We start from the raw sequence: 21,122 nt of genomic DNA, 5'->3' as shown, positions 1-21,122 counted from the left end.
GGTTAGCATACGGCAAGCTACTCAGAGCATGAACAGACCAGGGACCCGCTTCACCTACAATGCCCACCACACGAGGTAAAGAAATGGGCTCTAAAGCAGCAGAAGTCTCCACTAGAATGAACATGCGCCTACCAGTCTTGTCGCTACAGCAACCACGTATCCGAGTGCGACCCAAAACTTTGACTGTATCCAGTACACGGCTCACAATATCATTTCCGACATTCAGTGGCACTTTGCTATGCAAAATAGCATAAGGACACATCCACATTCTCCTCACGGCTCCACTCGACAGCCTGACTGAGCTCCATGCTAACTGTCTTAAATCACCACAACAAACAACAATAAACAGTAAACTACCTACTAAAGTTAGTAAAACAGGAGGATCCCAGCGGTGCCTCCAAAATGTAACCCCTTCTTCACTGGCGGGCAACGCCAAGCACATTTAAACAAGACAACATCCTAATGCTACCAGTTACTAAAGTGTTACAAGAAAATCCAATGGCGCAACAGGATCCTGAGTTCTCAGCGGTGGAATGGTGAGCTGGCCGAACCTCCTGTGAACTAGTAGGCTAGTGCCACTAATGACAATAATAGTGATAAATGATATTAGAAATAATTAACCAAGATATTTATCAATGTAGTAGCGCGGTGCCTCCACTGAGAAAATACTACACTTACCTAAGGCTAGTGAATGGTGTATCTTCCCAGAATTAAACAAACCCGTGGTTAAGGCAGATCGTGTAACCCTGCTGTGTACTGAAGTACCGTACAAGCTTATTACCAGCACTCTAAAAGTAAATGAGCTGCCAATACACCCGAAATATAATTAATAATAATAGGATTTATTGGATAATACTGAGAGAGAAAGAGAGAGAGAGAGAGAGAGAGAGAGAGAGAGAAGAAAAAAAGAGTACCACACAAGTGCGGTACTGTTGATCAACTAAACATTAATTAAAATTACACAGGGTGTGACAACCGTTCACAATAAACAGAAAGAAAGTACCAAAAGAATACATAATACCCAGCGCTTTCTGTTGGGGCCCGTTGGTGCACATTAAAACAGTTCTCTGAGCGCAGGGCAAGGCAGACACCCTACGATGCCCAGGCGACGAGACAAAAGAGCGTGTGTGTGTCAGTATAAGTGATCTGTCCGGGTTACGGGAGGCTGTGTGCAGTCCAGAGGATGGACGGCGCAGTGCTAGCTGTCGGCTCCCCGGCAGGGCCTCCACCCGCAAGATGGCCACAGGTCGCAACGTTCCGAAAACCCCGGCGAAGACAATGGTCCTCCGGTGGGAAACAAAGCAATCAGACCAAAACAAACCCCACCAGCAAGCACACGACCGTGGGCCAATCACAACACTCCTGTCCTCAAATGCGGGCCCAGTACACGGCTGTGTACAAAGTCTCCGTGAAACGGGCACTCAGACAGGGCCGCAGAGAGAGAGAAAAAATGGGACCTCTCTCCTTGGAGTCCTGCTGCGAATTCCAAAGCTCTTTCCTTCCCGCGTAGAGATCGACCGTTGCGACCCCGCGATTTCGCGGGCAGAACAACTCCACATCCTATCATTGGCCGATAACAACAATTCAAATACAAATACATCCCATTGGTCCACATGTTTGGAAACCACACCCACACAGGAAATGTTTAAGACACAAAGCATGCTGGTAAATGAAGTACCAAAGATTTTTAGATTTTAAAGGTCCTTACACATGTATGTCAGTAAGCTGCTAACATGTATTTCAGCATCTCTGATATATTCTCTGCACCACTGCACCTTATCACCTCTTATTTCTCCTGTATAAGTCAGTCCTTGTGTGTATATGTGAAGGTTGTTGTGTTGTAGTGTTGTTATTCTATGTTAAGTACACTGAGAGAGCCACAACACCAGAGTCACATTCCATGTATGTGCAAACCTACATGGCCAGTAAACATGGTTCTCATTCACTCTCGTTACAGGTGTCTCCAAAGACGAACACGTGTTCAGGGTGCAGCCTCTGCACGTGATGTGGGTCTTCACAGGTTCATGTACATGAACCGGGCTGGAAGAAGACTCACTGAACACACAACACACGACAACACACCACTTCATGAGCACAGAACAAGCAGCTTGTTTGTTCCATTTCTAATATTCTATAAGCTAACCAACTTAACACATAAGGACACACTATAGGGCATCTGGGAGGTGGTGGTCTATCCTGTCGCCTACCAACATGGGGATCACCGATTCGAATCCCCGTGTTACTTCCAGCTTGGTCGCGCATCCCTTCAGACACAATTGGCCATGTCTGCAGGTGGGAAGCCGGATGTGGGTATGTGTCCTGGTCGCTGCACTAGCGCCTCCTCTGGTCGGTTGACGCACCTGTTCAGGGGGGAGGGGGAACTGGGGGGAGTAGTGTGATTCTCCCACATGCTATGTCCCCCTGGTGAAACTCCTCAGTGTCAGGTGAAAAGAAGTGGCTGGCGACTCCACATGTATGGGAGGAGGCATGTGGTAGTCTGCAGCCCTCCCTGGATCAGCAGCGGGGGTGGGGCAGAGACCAGGACGGCTCAGAAGAGTGGGATAACTGGCTGAGTACAATTAGGGAGGAAAGGGGGAGGGGGGGGAAGGAAAGACACTCTACACTGAACTATGGTCAGTTCTGACAGCGGAGTTTTATAGCTGGCTACTTGGTGTATAGTGGTGTACAGACCCAGGGGGTGTACAGACCCGGGGGGTGTACAGACTCAGGGGGTGTACAGACTCAGTTGGTGTACAGACCCAGGGGGTGTACAGACTCAGGTGGTGTACAGACAGATGAGCTCACATTCATTTGATGGTTCTCTTATTAAGGTGGCGACTTCCAATATTAAAACCACACATGATGTAATGAGGCACAACGAGACCGGGTTGCTCTGACCCGAAGTTAACGGTCCAATGAAATGACAGCATTATACTACATGAGCACAACGACAAACAGGTGTGGGCCAACTGAAAAGACCCACCGCTGAGTAAGACTGGTAATGGTGGCAGGTGGAACATATGGTGGTGCTTTAACAGCCCAGTGAAAGCAACACCAAGAGAGGAGGCCTGAGGAGGAGAGGAGAGGAGAGGAGGCCTGGAGAGGAGAGGCCATCAGCATGAAAACACTGATTAAAACAAGACGAACAAACAAAGCCTGCCAGAAAGGGAAGACCCTGTATCAATATACCTGTGTCCATTACTCTAATTACCAGCGGCGGCCCAGCAGTCACACAGCTCTGTGGAGCAGTTGCTGGGATACCAGCCACGAAGATGCTTCCGGAAACGCTGCAGCATGGGGTAGAAAAAGGAACCAAGCACCGCTGATATGTGCTGTTAGCTAGCTTGCATAGCCCGGTCACTCAGGAACAGGAATCAGGAACACTTTATTTGTCATTTCACCTCATGTACTTACGCACATGAAATGGAATGAAATGCTGTTTCCCACAGCCCACAGCAGTACAACACAAAGACAACAACACATCCAAAAACTACAAGAACACACATACCCAAACTAACACACATACCCAAACTAACACACATATCCAAACTAAACAAAAAAATCACTGTCCAAGGGAACCATCGGCAGCCAGGATGACTGTCGCAACTGCCGAACTGCATGGGCTAGCAGTTAGCCCAGCCTGCCCTGCTTCTGCGTCCTGTCAGACCAGCCTCAGTATTTCCTCCTCGGGCGCAGCTCCAGGCAGGGCCGTGGTCCCTATGGCAACTGGACGAAGCAGACCAAGCTCTCCCAGCCGATCCAGCGCCAGCTCTCCCTGCCAGACACCCTCGACACTCCTCCCCGCACTCCACACAATGACATCAAAACCACCATAGTCAACGCCAGGTGAGGCCGCGACCAAACCGCCCACAATGTTGTCGGAACTGCCGGTCCGCATGGGCTAGCAGTTAGCTTAGCCTGCCCTGCTTCTGCGTCCTGTCAGACCGCCCTCGGTGTTTCCTCCTCGGACGCAGCTCCAGGCAGGGGCGTGGTCCCTATGGCAACTGGACGAAGCAGAAGAAGCTCTCCCAGCCGATCCAGCGCCAGCTCTCCCAGTCATGAAATGAAGACAAAACAGATGCAAACATGGACAAAGACACTACATGGACGGTACTGGGTGAGGCTGCTGCAAATGTCAATTGGCGCCGCCATCTTCCCACATGAAAGCGGAAAACTCTGCTCTACAATGAATTTAGTGCTCTTCCCTAAAAGTAATGTAGAATAACAGGAATCATTTTGCTCCTCTAACTGAAACCCCCTCACACAGGTCTGTGCATGGCTGAGATGAAGATACGTGGGAGACCATTCTGGACACAGCATAGAGCATCGACTGGAAAAGAACTTCACCCGTTAACTGTTTTATTGCATCTCCCTGCATTCCAGCTTTATGGGGGGGGGGGCATTCTTAAATGAAGCAGCTGTTAACAGGAAAGCGGTGGGTTTTACTGTCGGACATGACAAGTGCACTTCCTTACTTGCAACACAACGTAAGCTCTCTGTCTGCCCTGACACGCTCCTTATCTTTGAACCGGCCAGTCATAACCAGTGACAAGTGTGTGTGTATATATAGTGCATGTGTGTGTATGTATAGTGCATGTATGTATATATAGTGCATGTGTGTATGTATAGTACATGTGTGTATATATAGTGCACGTTTGTGTATGTATAGTGCATGTGTGTATGTATAGTGCATGCGTGTATATATAGTGCATGTGTGTGTATATATATAGTGCATGTGTGTATGCATAGTGCATGTTTGTGTATATATAGTGCATGTGTATGTATGTATAGTGCATGTTTGTGTATATATAGTGCATGTGTGTGTATGGATAGTGCATGTTTGTGTATATATAGTGCATGTGTGTATATATATTGTATGTGTGTATGTATAGTGCATGTGTGTATATATAGTGCATGTGTGTGTATATAGTGCATGTGTGTATATATAGTCTATGTGTGTGTATGTATAGTGCATGTGTGTGTATATAGCGCATGTGTGCGTATATAGTGCATGTGTGTGCATATATAGTGCATGTGTGTATATATATAGTGCATGTGTGTATATATAGTGTATGCATAGTGCATGTTTGTATATATAGTGGAGGTGTGTATATATAGTGTATGTGTGTGTATGTATAGTGCATGTGTGTGTGTATAGTGGAGGTGTGTATGTATAGTGCATGTGTGTGTATATATAGTGCATGTGTGTGTATATATAGTGTATGTATGTATAGTGCATGTGCGTGTATACATAGTGGAGGTGTGTATATATAGTGTATGTGTGTATTTATAGTGCATGTGTGTGTATATATAGTGGAGGTGTGTATGTATAGTGCATGTGTGTGTATATATAGTGGAGGTGTGTATATATAGTGTATGTATGTGTATGTATAGTGCATGTGTGTGTATATATAGTGGAGGTGTGTATATATAGTGTATGTGTGTATGTATAGTGCATGTGTGTGTATATATAGTGCATGTGTGTATATATTGTGTATGTGTGTGTATGTATAGTGCATGTGTGTGTGTATATAGTGGAGGTGTGTATGTATAATGCATGTGTGTGTATGTATAGTGCATGCTTCAACCAAACAGTCTTCTTTCTGGAACCATATGTCATCATCTGCTGTTCTAGAGTGATCCCCTCAGGGTCTAGAGCTTCAAAGTCCACCACACCCGTACTGTTCAGGAGCCCTGATGATGGTTCAGTGTAAACTCTTACCTCGTCTTTGAGATGTAGTGTGTAAATGTTTTCTATCAACGCCACTTTGTGCTGATGTTTCCATAAATTACGTTTTAGGGGAGATGTTTTTTTTTTTTGATTTCCCCAATTGTACTTGGCCAATTACCCCACTCTTCCGAACCGTCCCAGGGAGGGCTTCAGACTATCACATGCCTCCTGCCATACGTGTGGAGTCACCAGCCGCTTTGTTTCACCTGACAGTGAGGCGTTTCACCAGGGGTTTGTAGCGTGTAGGAGGATCACACTATTCCCCCCAGTTCCCCCTCCCCCCCAAACAGGTGCCCAGACCGACCAAAGGGGGTGCTAGTGCAGCGACCAGGACACATACCCCCATCTGGCTTGCCACTCGCAGACACGGCCAACTGTGTCTGTAGAGACGCCTGACCAAGCCGGAAGTAACACAGGGATTCGTACCGGTGTCCCAGTGTTGGTAGGTAACGGGATAGACCGCTACGCCACCCCGACGCCCCTTAGGGGAAGTGTTTAACGATTACCTGGAGGCTGTGTACCTGGAGGCAGTGTAACACAGATCAGTAAATGAGTCTACAGACGCACTGATGTGGCTGTCAAGGCTGACCGACTCCTCAGTGTTTCTGGCCCACCAGTTACTAGGGGAGAAAACTGATCCAGGGGCTAGACCACCTCCGATATTATTATCCATATCTTACACACTTTTTGACCAGCGTTTTTTTAATAACTTCCCATGACTTGTCCATAAATTTTAAGCTTAATTTCCAAGACTAATATAACAGTTTTTTAGGGTCTCAACTAAAAAGCTGATGCATAGCTGTGGGTGGGCCTAGGCCCACCCAATCAGTAGGCCTCCCTTTTTGCTGGATCATCCAGTGAATAGCAGTCAGTGAATACTGTTTCAATTACCTGAATGTGCAACCAATAAAAATAAAAGGTTTTGCTTCTTGCTTCTTGATAAACCAGAACTTTTGAGTGGCAGAGCATTTTGTAAATGCCAGATGTGAGCAGCACCTCCTCTTTCACTCAGCGTACAGCCCGCCCCATTGCAGAGGAACAGAGCACTACTACTACTATAGGGCAAAAAAAATCATGGCCAGACAAAGCATTCTGCTTAAGATTCTAACAAAAAGATGTCACGAGGAGGAGCAGGAGCAGGAGCAGGAGCAGGAGCAGGAGCAGGAGGCACCTACTCCTGTACCAGTTTCTCATAAGTGCCAAGTGGCTGCTAAATCAGCCTTTTCCGTGTCCGCAGCAACATGTGTCTCAGCACTTGATGACATCCAGCCCTCCATGCCAAAGCACAGGTCCTGCAGCCATGCACTCAGAAAAGCACGTTTAAACACCGTAAATGCCCCAGAATGAACAGAAACCCTTTACCAGGTGAGGCGCTGTGGCTCTGCTGTTGTAAATTCATAGGGTTTCTTGGGGATCACTCTTAGTCTGGCCCCTTCCCCAGGACCAATTTGCATTGGGAGACCCTACCCAGAGCTATTGCCCCTGGCAACACAGCTCCCAGGATCACCGGGACACCCAAACCCCTCCACCATGTTAAGGTGAGGATTCTCGGAGGGATTTGTGTAGCTTATAAATCCATATCATGTTGTCATCCTGGTTCAATGCTCTCTCCCTCTCTCTGACGAGTGACCAATGACTTTTCTTGTCTCTTCTCCTGTGGGTGTTGTGTACATTGTGTTGCTGTAAAGCCCCCTGAGGTGAATTTGTAATTTGTGATATTGGGCTTTAGAAATACAATTGACTTGACTAGGTGAATGGTGTGGTGTGAGTCTCCCTGTGTGCATGTGTGTTCTGTCTTGTCAGGTCTACATGGTGATGGTTGTCACGTGGCTCGGGTCCTGGGCTGTTCTAGTGGCGTCTGGACACTGCTTGGCATCCTCTTCATCATATTCTTCACATATCTTATAAGTCCATTATAATTGTGTTATCCTCTTTCAATGTTGTATTGTGTAAATTGTGTAAACACAACATCATGTCACGTTGTGCCTCTTGGGAGAGAGCTCCTCCTCTGGTGCTCTCCCTGAGGTTCCTTCCGGTTGTTCCTCCCTGTTAAAGGTTTTTAGGGAGTTGCTCCTTATCCGATGTGAGGGTCTAAGGCCAGGATGTTGTGTTGCTGTCAAGCCCCTGAGGCACATGTGTAATTTGTGATACTGGGCTATACAAATAACACTGACTTGACTGGATTTAAACGGATCATGCCACGTCTACACGTGCACCGTGGACGTCCCCGTACTGAGAACAGTAAAAGCAGGTGTCATCTTGATGCACATCTGGTGTGCGATCAGCCTCACTCATGTCAAGCCTCCTGTGTATTACTTGGTGGCTTGTTTTATGAATGTGTGTGGTGTCTCACCTTTCTGCTCTACAGACTGACATCTGTATAAACCTCTTCTGGTAAAGAAACAAAACAAAACATTGTGTGTTTTAAAATGATGGTAACCCTGTCAAAGACCTTCTCAAACTGCCCACACACCTCAGGTCAGCTGGGCTCGACAGGCAGTTTCCTTGTTACGCCCACAGGGGATGTGGGGGTACCCTGGGTTTAACCATGCCAGCGTTAACATCAGCAGCACTGTGCTCCATGTCGTAGGGGTTCAAGGATGAAGAGCAGAGAGTCAACAAGGACCGTCCCTCTTTTATTTTAATTCTACAACAGGCATGTTGGCCCATTATAACAGAAGACAGACAGAGAAAGTTAAGACACACTCACGGTGGCTTACCTTAATTCCTCCTATTTCACTCAGCATCCACAATTAACGTAAGTAGACCACCACCTGTCTGTCTGCCATGGTTTCAGGCAAGACCTTCTACTGAACACTGACGTGGTCTTAAGACAGGAAGACCATTATTTTCAACGTCTCATCTGAGACTACTGGTATTCTCTCATTTCACCAGGTAAAGACTGAGGGCTGAGAACATTAATATTAATGTTAAACAAAACATCTTGAGGGGCATCCAGGTGGCGTAGCGGTCTATTTCGTTGCCTACCATATAGGGATCGCGGATTCAAATCCCCGTGTTACCTCCGGCTTGGTCGGGTGTCTCTACACACACAATTGGCTGTGTCTGCAGGTGGGAATCCGGATGTGGGTATGTGTCCTGGTCGCTGCACTAGCGCTTCTTCTGGTTGGTCGGGGTGCCTGTTCAGGGGGGAGGGTGAACTGGGGGGAATAGCGTGATGCTCCCACGTGCTACGTCCCCCTGGTGAAACTCTCCTCACTGTCAGGTGAGAAGAATCAGCTGGCGACTCCACATGTATGGGGGGAGACATGGTAGTCTGCAGCCCTCCCCGGATCAGCAGAGGGGGTGGAGCAGAGACCAGGACGACTTGGAAGAGTGGGGTAACTGGCTGGATACAATCAGGGAGAAAAAGGGAGGAAATTCCAAAGAAAACAAAAAAACATCTTGGAGTGAATTCTTGACCACCAGGCGTGTTTGTGGTTTAAGAGGTGGGGACCCTGAAGGACTAAACCATCTCCGGAGAAAGAAGACTATAGTTTCGGTATTTGGTATCTGGTATTTAAAGAGATACTTTGTAAATATTGTTTAACAAACAAAGTCGGTTTTAGGACACAATAAGCTACACTAACACAACCCCCTAACTTAGAGAGAAGCTAAGTCAGTTCAGTGGGGATCGTTAGAAATACTACAGGTTCTTCTCTCCTACCTTCTCACCGCCACCTGCTGGTGTCCACCATAGGAATCCTTTAGCATAACCTGTTTACATGTTTGAGAAGTGGTGATGGGTTTCATCTGCAGGGATCTGAGATGACTGTAGAGCTAGGTATATATACAGGAACCTGGAGTGTTGCTCTTGGATGGAAGACCGAGTCACTTACCAGCCTCCGGTTGAAGATAATGTGCTGCAACCAGTTCAGGTCCAGACCTTTGAAGGCAGCAAGGACAAACAAGGATTCTCTCTCATAGTCTCCTGCCTTCTGGATGGCTCCCTCGGGATAGGTGATGCGGATATCGGTCTTGGATCCCACATCTTTCTCAAAGCCTTTTACTGGGGCCTGGTTCAACCTGCCAGACAGAGCCACACCATGTTAACTGCGCTGGGTCACCGGAAGACAACAGAACATCAACCACCGCAACCTCCACGAGATGAGAACATCAGCTTTTTAATAAACAAACAGTATCTGAAAAACCTTTACTCACACCAGCCCAACAGTATCTCCTAAATACTTAATGATACTAATACTAATTAACAATAACATTAATTAACAATAATATCAATAATACTAATTAATAATAACAATGATTAACAATAATAATAACACTAATTAACAATAAAAAGTAATAACAACACTCATTAATAACAGTAATACTAATGAATAATAATGCTAATTAATAGTAACGCTAATTAATAATAATAACACCAATTAAGAATAATAATTAACGATACTAATTAATAATACTAATTAATAATAATAATAACACTCATTAATAATAATAGCTAAACAGTCATACATTATCTGAGTAATGTGATAAAATGCAAGTCTTCCCATTATTGCCCCCCCCCCTTTTTCTCCCCAATTGTATCCGGCCAATTACCCCACTCTTCCGAGCCGTCCCGCTCTCTGCTCCACCCCCTCTGCTGATCCGGGGAGGGCTGCAGACTACCACATGCCTCCTCCCATACATGTGGAGTCACCAGTCGCTTCTTCTCACCTGACAGTGAGGAGTTTCACCAGGGGGACGTAGCACGTGGGATGATCACGCTATTCCCCCAATTTCCCCTTCCCCCCTGAACAGGTGCCCCGACCGACCAGAGGAGGCGCTAGTGCAGCGACCAGGACATGTACCCACATTTGGCTTCCCACCCGCAGACACAGCCCATTGTGTCTGTAGGGACGCCCGACCAAGCCAGAGTAACACGGGGATTCGAACTGGCGATCCTTGTGTTGGTAGGCAACGGAATAGACCGCTACGCTACCCGGACGCCAGCAATCCTTGTTAAATAAACTTCAGATCTGGAGAGAGAGGCCAGGACAAGTTGGGATGCTTTTTAATGTCTCTTAGTGTGCTTGATAACACTACATCCCCAAGACTAATTTTCCATACAGAATAATTATAGAAGAACTAATTTAGTATTTAATTAATCTAACCAAAATGTAAAATTAGAAACAGTTATGCCTGAAAGAAAAAAAAGCAGGGATTTGTGCTACTTGTTGGAACAAGCGAGGCATTATGCTGCTGTCACTGAAAACAAGCTGGACAGTATTTTAAATTCACTTTAGGATCATCCGCAGAGTCCAAGTCTAAGCTGTGCCACACCTCAGACCTGCTGCATGGACCTCAAACACACAGAACTGCTGCATGAACCTCAAACACCTCAGAACTGCTCCATGGACCTCAAACACCTCAGACCTGCTGCATGAACCTCAAAAACTTCAGACCTGCTGCATGAACCTCAGACCTGCTGCATGAACCTAAAACACCTCAGACCTGCTGCATGAACCTCAAACACCTCAGAACTGCTGCATTAACCTCAAACACCTCAGACCTCCTGCATGAACCTCAATCACCTAAGACCTCCTGCATGAACCTCAAACACCTCAGACCCGCTGCATGAACCTCAAACACCTCACAACTGCTGCAAGAACCTCAAACACCTCAGACCTGCTGCTTGAACCCTGAACACCTCAGACCTGCTGCATGAACCTCAAACACCTCAGACTTGCTACATGAACCCCGAACACCTCAGACCTGCTGCATGAACCTCAATCACCTCAGAACTCCTGCTTGAACCTCAAACACCTCAGACCTGCTGCTTGAACCCTGAACACCTCAGACCTGCTGCATGAACCTCAAACACCTCAGACTTGCTACATGAACCCCGAACACCTCAGACCTGCTGCATGAACCTCAATCACCTCAGAACTCCTGCTTGAACCTCAAACACCTCAGACCTGCTGCATGAACCTCAAACCCCTTAGACCTCCTGCATGAACCTCAAATACCTCAGACCTGCTGCATGAACCCCGAACACCTCAGACCTGCTGCATGAACCTCGAACACCTCAGAACTGCTGCATGAACCTCAAACACCTCAGAACTGCTGCATGAACCTCAAACACCTCAGACCAGCTGCTTGAACCTCAAACACCTCAGAACTGCTGCATGAACCTCAAACACCTCAGACCTGCTGCTTGAACTCCGAACACCTCAGACCTGCTGCATGAACCTCAAACACCTCAGACCTGCTGCATGAACCTCAAACACCTCAGACCTGCTGCATGAACCTCAAACACCTCAGACCTGCTGCATGAACCTCAAACACCTCAGACCTGCTGCATGAACCCCGAACACCTCAGACCTGCTGCATGAACCTCGAACACCTCAGAACTGCTGCATGAACCTCAAACACCTCAGAACTGCTGCATGAACCTCAAACACCTCAGAACTGCTCCATGGACCTCAAACACCTCAGACCTGCTGCATGAACCTCAAACACCTCACAACTGCTGCATGAACCTCAAACACCTCAGACCTGCTGCATGAACCTCAAACACCTCAGACCTGCTGCATGAACCCCGAACACCTCAGACCTGCTGCATGAACCTCGAACACCTCAGAACTGCTGAATGAACCTCAAACACCTCAGAACTGCTCCATGGACCTCAAACACCTCAGACCTGCTGCATGAACCTCAAACACCTCACAACTGCTGCATGAACCTCAAACACCTCAGACCTCCTGCTTGAACCCTGAACACCTCAGACCTGCTGAATGAACCTCAAACACCTCAGACCTGCTGCATGAACCTCAAACACCTCAGACCTGCTGCTTGAACCTCAAACACCACAAACTGCTGCATGAACCTCAAACACCTCAGACCTGCTGCTTGAACCTCAAACACCTCAAACCTGCTGCATGAACCTCAAACACCTCAGACCTGCTGCATGAACCTCAAAAACCTCAGAACTGCTCCATGGACCTCAAACACCTCAGACCTTCTGCATGAACCTCAAACACCTCACAACTGCTGCATGAACCTCAAACACCTCAGACCTGCTGCTTGACCCCTGAACACCTCAGACCTGCTGCATGAACCTCAAACACCTCAGGCCTGCTGTGTGAACCTCAAACACCTCACAACTGCTGCATGAACCTCAAACACCTCACAACTGCTGCATGAACCTCAAACACCTTACAACTGCTGCATGAACCTCAAACACTTCACAACTGCTGCATGAACCTCGAACACCTCAGACCTGCTGTGTGAACCTGGAACACCTCAGACCTGCTGCGTGAACCTTGAACACCTCAGACCTGCTGCATGAACCTCAAACACCTCAGAACTGCTGCATGAACCTCAAACACCTCACAACTGCTGCATGAACCTCAAACACCTCACAACTGCTGCATGAACCTCAAACACCTCAGACCTGCTGCATGAACCTCAAACACCTCAGACCTGCTGCATAAACCTCAAAAACCTCAGACCTGCTGCATGAACCTCAAACACCTCATACCTGCTGCATGAACCTCAAACACCTCAGACCTGCTGCATGAACCTCAAACACCTCAGACCTGCTGCGTGAACCTCAAACACCTCAGACCTGCTGCATGGACCTCAAACACCTCAGACCTGCTGCATGGGCCTCAAACACCTGAGAACTGCTGCGTGAACCTCAAACACCTCAGACCTGCTGCGTGAACCTCAAACACCTCAGACCTGCTGCATGAAGTCCGAACACCTCAGAACTGCTGCATGAACTTCAAACACCTAAGACCTGCTGCATGAACCTCAGACCTGCTGCATGAACCTCAAACACCTCAGACCTGCTGTATGAACCTCAATCACCTCAGACCTCCTGCTTGAACCTCAAACACCTCAGACCTGCTGCATGAACCTCAAACACCTCAGACCTCCTGCATGAACCTCAAACACCTCAGACCTGCTGCATGAACCCCGAACACCTCAGACCTGCTGCATTAACCTCGAACACCTCAGAACCGCTGCATGAACCTCAAACACCTCAGAACTGCTGCATGAACCTCAAACACCTCAGAACTGCTCCATGGACCTCAAACATCTCAGACCTGCTGCATGAACCTCAAACACCTCACAACTGCTGCATGAACCTCAAACACCTCACAACTGCTGCATGAACCTCAAACACCTCAGAGCTGCTGCATGAACCTCAAACACCTCACAACTGCTGCATTAACCTCAAACACCTCAGACCTGCTGCTTGAACCCTGAACACCTCAGACCTGCTGCATGAACCTCAAACACCTCAGAACTGCTGCATGAACCTCAAACACCTCAGAACTGCTGCATGAACCTCAAACACCTCAGACCTGCTGAATGAACCTCAAACACCTCAGAACTGCTGCATGAACCTCAAACACCTCAGACCTGCTGCTTGAACCCCGAACACCTCAGACCTGCTGCATGAACCTCAAACACCTCAGACCTGCTGCATGAACCTCAAACCCCTCAGGCCTGCTGTGTGAACCTCAAACACCTCACAACTGCTGCATGAACCTCAAACACCTCACAACTGCTGCATGAACCTCAAACACCTTACAACTGCTGCATGAACCTCAAACACCTCAGACCTGCTGCTTGAACCTCAAACACCTCAGACCTGCTTCATGAACCTCAAACACCTCAGACCTGCTGCATGAACCTCAAAAACCTCAGACGTGCTGCATGAACCTCAAACACCTCAGACCTGCTGCATGGACCTCTAACACCTCAGAACTGCTGCATGAACCTCAAACACCTCAGACCTGCTGCATGAACCCCGAACACCTCAGAACTGCTGCGTCGACCTCAAACACCTCTGAACTGCTGCATGATCCTCATACACCTCAGACCTGCTGCATGAACCTCTATCACCTCAGACCTCCCGCTTGAAACTCAAACACCTCAGACCTGCTGCATGAACCTCAAACACCTTAGACCTCCTATATGAACCTCAAATACCTCAGACCTGCTGCATGAACCCCGAACACCTCAGACCTGATGCATGAACCTCGAACACCTCAGAACTGCTGCATGAACCTCAAACACCTCAGAACTGCTGCATGAACCTCAAACACCTCAGAACTGCTCCATGGACCTCAAACACCTCAGACCTTCTGCATGAACCTCAAACACCTCACAACTGCTGCATGAACCTCAAACACCTCAGACCTGCTGCTTGACCCCTGAACACCTCAGACCTGCTGCATGAACCTCAAACACCTCAGGCCTGCTGTGTGAACCTCAAACACCTCACAACTGCTGCATGAACCTCAAACACTTCACAACTGCTGCATGAACCTCGAACACCTCAGACCTGCTGTGTGAACCTGGAACACCTCAGACCTGCTGCGTGAACCTTGAACACCTCAGACCTGCTGCATGAACCTCAAACACCTCAGAACTGCTGCATGAACCTCAAACACCTCACAACTGCTGCATGAACCTCAAACACCTCACAACTGCTGCATGAACCTCAAACACCTCAGACCTGCTGCATGAACCTCAAACACCTCAGACCTGCTGCATAAACCTCAAAAACCTCAGACCTGCTGCATGAACCTCAAACACCTCATACCTGCTGCATGAACCTCAAACACCTCAGACCTGCTGCATGAACCTCAAACACCTCAGACCTGCTGCGTGAACCTCAAACACCTCAGACCTGCTGCATGGACCTCAAACACCTCAGACCTGCTGCATGGGCCTCAAACACCTGAGAACTGCTGCGTGAACCTCAAACACCTCAGACCTGCTGCGTGAACCTCAAACACCTCAGACCTGCTGCATGAAGTCCGAACACCTCAGAACTGCTGCATGAACTTCAAACACCTAAGACCTGCTGCATGAACCTCAGACCTGCTGCATGAACCTCAAACACCTCAGACCTGCTGTATGAACCTCAATCACCTCAGACCTCCTGCTTGAACCTCAAACACCTCAGACCTGCTGCATGAACCTCAAACACCTCAGACCTCCTGCATGAACCTCAAACACCTCAGACCTGCTGCATGAACCCCGAACACCTCAGACCTGCTGCATTAACCTCGAACACCTCAGAACCGCTGCATGAACCTCAAACACCTCAGAACTGCTGCATGAACCTCAAACACCTCAGAACTGCTCCATGGACCTCAAACATCTCAGACCTGCTGCATGAACCTCAAACACCTCACAACTGCTGCATGAACCTCAAACACCTCACAACTGCTGCATGAACCTCAAACACCTCAGAGCTGCTGCATGAACCTCAAACACCTCACAACTGCTGCATTAACCTCAAACACCTCAGACCTGCTGCTTGAACCCTGAACACCTCAGACCTGCTGCATGAACCTCAAACACCTCAGAACTGCTGCATGAACCTCAAACACCTCAGAACTGCTGCATGAACCTCAAACACCTCAGACCTGCTGAATGAACCTCAAACACCTCAGAACTGCTGCATGAACCTCAAACACCTCAGACCTGCTGCGTGAACCTCAAACACCTCAGACCTGCTGCATGAAGTCCGAACACCTCAGAACTGCTGCATGAACTTCAAACACCTAAGACCTGCTGCATGAACCTCAGACCTGCTGCATGAACCTCAAACACCTCAGACCTGCTGTATGAACCTCAATCACCTCAGACCTCCTGCTTGAACCTCAAACACCTCAGACCTGCTGCATGAACCTCAAACACCTCAGACCTCCTGCATGAACCTCAAACACCTCAGACCTGCTGCATGAACCCCGAACACCTCAGACCTGCTGCATTAACCTCGAACACCTCAGAACCGCTGCATTAACCTCGAACACCTCAGAACCGCTGCATGAACCTCAAACACCTCAGAACTGCTCCATGGACCTCAAACATCTCAGACCTGCTGCATGAACCTCAAACACCTCACAACTGCTGCATGAACCTCAAACACCTCACAACTGCTGCATTAACCTCAAACACCTCAGACCTGCTGCTTGAACCCTGAACACCTCAGACCTGCTGCATGAACCTCAAACACCTCAGAACTGCTGCATGAACCTCAAACACCTCACAACTGCTGCATGAACCTCAAACACCTCACAACTGCTGCATGTACCTCAAACACCTCAGACCTGCTGCATGAACCTCAATCACCTCAGACCTGCTGCATAAACCTCAAAAACCTCAGACCTGCTGCATGAACCTCAAACACCTCATACCTGCTGCATGAACCTCAAACACCTCAGACCTGCTGCATGAACCTCAAACACCTCAGACCTGCTGCGTGAACCTCAAACACCTCAGACCTGCTGCATGGACCTCAAACACCTCAGACCTGCTGCATGGACCTCAAACACCTCAGACCTGCTGCATGGGCCTCAAACACCTCAGAACTGCTGCGTGAACCTCAAACACCTCAGACCTGCTGCGTGAACCTCAAACACCTCAGACCTGCTGCATGAAGTCCGAACACCTCAGAACTGCTGCATGAACTTCAAACACCTAAGACCTGCTGCATGAACCTCAGACCTGCTGCATGAACCTCAAACACCTCAGACCTGCTGTATGAACCTCAATCACCTCAGACCTCCTGCTTGAACCTCAAACACCTCAGACCTGCTGCATGAACCTCAAACACCTCAGACCTCCTGCATGAACCTCAAACACCTCAGACCTGCTGCATGAACCCCGAACACCTCAGACCTGCTGCATTAACCTCGAACACCTCAGAACCGCTGCATTAACCTCGAACACCTCAGAACCGCTGCATGAACCTCAAACACCTCAGAACTGCTCCATGGACCTCAAACATCTCAGACCTGCTGCATGAACCTCAAACACCTCACAACTGCTGCATGAACCTCAAACACCTCACAACTGCTGCATGAACCTCAAACACCTCAGAGCTGCTGCATGAACCTCAAACACCTCACAACTGCTGCATTAACCTCAAACACCTCAGACCTGCTGCTTGAACCCTGAACACCTCAGACCTGCTGCATGAACCTCAAACACCTCAGAACTGCTGCATGAACCTCAAACACCTCAGAACTGCTGCATGAACCTCAAACACCTCAGACCTGCTGAATGAACCTCAAACACCTCAGAACTGCTGCATGAACCTCAAACACCTCAGACCTGCTGCGTGAACCTCAAACACCTCAGACCTGCTGCATGAAGTCCGAACACCTCAGAACTGCTGCATGAACTTCAAACACCTAAGACCTGCTGCATGAACCTCAGACCTGCTGCATGAACCTCAAACACCTCAGACCTGCTGTATGAACCTCAATCACCTCAGACCTCCTGCTTGAACCTCAAACACCTCAGACCTGCTGCATGAACCTCAAACACCTCAGACCTCCTGCATGAACCTCAAACACCTCAGACCTGCTGCATGAACCCCGAACACCTCAGACCTGCTGCATTAACCTCGAACACCTCAGAACCGCTGCATTAACCTCGAACACCTCAGAACCGCTGCATGAACCTCAAACACCTCAGAACTGCTCCATGGACCTCAAACATCTCAGACCTGCTGCATGAACCTCAAACACCTCACAACTGCTGCATGAACCTCAAACACCTCACAACTGCTGCATGAACCTCAAACACCTCAGAGCTGCTGCATGAACCTCAAACACCTCACAACTGCTGCATTAACCTCAAACACCTCAGACCTGCTGCTTGAACCCTGAACACCTCAGACCTGCTGCATGAACCTCAAACACCTCAGAACTGCTGCATGAACCTCAAACACCTCACAACTGCTGCATGAACCTCAAACACCTCACAACTGCTGCATGTACCTCAAACACCTCAGACCTGCTGCATGAACCTCAATCACCTCAGACCTGCTGCATAAACCTCAAAAACCTCAGACCTGCTGCATGAACCTCAAACACCTCATACCTGCTGCATGAACCTCAAACACCTCAGACCTGCTGCATGAACCTCAAACACCTCAGACCTGCTGCGTGAACCTCAAACACCTCAGACCTGCTGCATGGACCTCAAACACCTCAGACCTGCTGCATGGACCTCAAACACCTCAGACCTGCTGCATGGGCCTCAAACACCTCAGAACTGCTGCGTGAACCTCAAACACCTCAGACCTGCTGTGTGAACCTCAAACACCTCAGACCTGCTGCATGAAGTCCGAACACCTCAGAACTGCTGCATGAACTTCAAACACCTAAGACCTGCTGCATGAACCTCAGACCTGCTGCATGAACCTCAAACACCTCAGACCTGCTGTATGAACCTCAATCACCTCAGACCTCCTGCTTGAACCTCAAACACCTCAGACCTGCTGCATGAACCTCAAACACCTCAGACCTCCTGCATGAACCTCAAACACCTCAGACCTGCTGCATGAACCCCGAACACCTCAGACCTGCTGCATTAACCTCGAACACCTCAGAACCGCTGCATTAACCTCGAACACCTCAGAACCGCTGCATGAACCTCAAACACCTCAGAACTGCTCCATGGACCTCAAACATCTCAGACCTGCTGCATGAACCTCAAACACCTCACAACTGCTGCATGAACCTCAAACACCTCACAACTGCTGCATGAACCTCAAACACCTCAGAGCTGCTGCATGAACCTCAAACACCTCACAACTGCTGCATTAACCTCACACACCTCAGACCTGCTGCTTGAACCCTGAACACCTCAGACCTGCTGCATGAACCTCAAACACCTCAGAACTGCTGCATGAACCTCAAACACCTCAGAACTGCTGCATGAACCTCAAACACCTCAGACCTGCTGAATGAACCTCAAACACCTCAGAACTGCTGCATGAACCTCAAACACCTCAGACCTGCTGCTTGAACCCCGAACACCTCAGACCTGCTGCATGAACCTCGAACACCTCAGAACTGCTGCATGAACCTCAAACACCTCAGAACTGCTGCATGAACCTCAAACACCTCAGAACTGCTCCATGGACCTCAAACACCTCAGACCTTCTGCATGAACCTCAAACACCTCACAACTGCTGCATGAACCTCAAACACCTCAGACCTGCTGCTTGACCCCTGAACACCTCAGACCTGCTGCATGAACCTCAAACACCTCAGGCCTGCTGTGTGAACCTCAAACACCTCACAACTGCTGCATGAACCTCAAACACCTCACAACTGCTGCATGAACCTCAAACACCTTACAACTGCTTAATGAACCTCAAACACTTCACAACTGCTGCATGAACCTCGAACACCTCAGACCTGCTGTGTGAACCTGGAACACCTCAGACCTGCTGCGTGAACCTTGAACACCTCAGACCTGCTGCATGAACCTCAAACACCTCAGAACTGCTGCATGAACCTCAAACACCTCACAACTGCTGCATGAACCTCAAACACCTCACAACTGCTGCATGAACCTCAAACACCTCAGACCTGCTGCATGAACCTCAAACACCTCAGACCTGCTGCATAAACCTCAAAAACCTCAGACCTGCTGCATGAACCTCAAACACCTCATACCTGCTGCATGAACCTCAAACACCTCAGACCTGCTGCATGAACCTCAAACACCTCAGACCTGCTGCGTGAACCTCAAACACCTCAGACCTGCTGCATGGACCTCAAACACCTCAGACCTGCTGCATGGGCCTCAAACACCTGAGAACTGCTGCGTGAACCTCAAACACCTCAGACCTGCTGCGTGAACCTCAAACACCTCAGACCTGCTGCATGAAGTCCGAACACCTCAGAACTGCTGCATGAACTTCAAACACCTAAGACCTGCTGCATGAACCTCAGACCTGCTGCATGAACCTCAAACACCTCAGACCTGCTGTATGAACCTCAATCACCTCAGACCTCCTGCTTGAACCTCAAACACCTCAGACCTGCTGCATGAACCTCAAACACCTCAGACCTCCTGCATGAACCTCAAACACCTCAGACCTGCTGCATGAACCCCGAACACCTCAGACCTGCTGCATTAACCTCGAACACCTCAGAACCGCTGCATGAACCTCAAACACCTCAGAACTGCTGCATGAACCTCAAACACCTCAGAACTGCTCCATGGACCTCAAACATCTCAGACCTGCTGCATGAACCTCAAACACCTCACAACTGCTGCATGAACCTCAAACACCTCACAACTGCTGCATGAACCTCAAACACCTCAGAGCTGCTGCATGAACCTCAAACACCTCACAACTGCTGCATTAACCTCAAACACCTCAGACCTGCTGCTTGAACCCTGAACACCTCAGACCTGCTGCATGAACCTCAAACACCTCAGAACTGCTGCATGAACCTCAAACACCTCAGAACTGCTGCATGAACCTCAAACACCTCAGACCTGCTGAATGAACCTCAAACACCTCAGAACTGCTGCATGAACCTCAAACACCTCAGACCTGCTGCTTGAACCCCGAACACCTCAGACCTGCTGCATGAACCTCAAACACCTCAGA

At 48.7% G+C, this 21,122-nt stretch overlaps 1 protein-coding gene across 2 annotated transcripts in view; it reads right to left on the bottom strand.

The window, feature by feature from the left end:
* The window catches only part of st3gal3a (ST3 beta-galactoside alpha-2,3-sialyltransferase 3a), a 121,905-nt gene that overhangs the window by 22,540 nt on the left and 78,243 nt on the right, over window positions 1-21,122 (bottom strand). For both annotated transcript variants that reach the window (XM_056276100.1, XM_056276101.1), the window contains exon 8: window positions 9,571-9,757. In XM_056276100.1, the coding sequence (XP_056132075.1) occupies window positions 9,571-9,757 (187 nt within the window). The remainder of the gene's footprint in view (window positions 1-9,570; window positions 9,758-21,122) is intronic.

Source organism: Lampris incognitus, chromosome 3, assembly GCF_029633865.1.
Source record: "Lampris incognitus isolate fLamInc1 chromosome 3, fLamInc1.hap2, whole genome shotgun sequence".
Lineage (NCBI taxonomy): Eukaryota > Metazoa > Chordata > Actinopteri > Lampriformes > Lampridae > Lampris > Lampris incognitus.
Note: the sequence above shows the minus strand (reverse complement) of the source record. Positions and strands in the feature narration are given on the sequence as shown.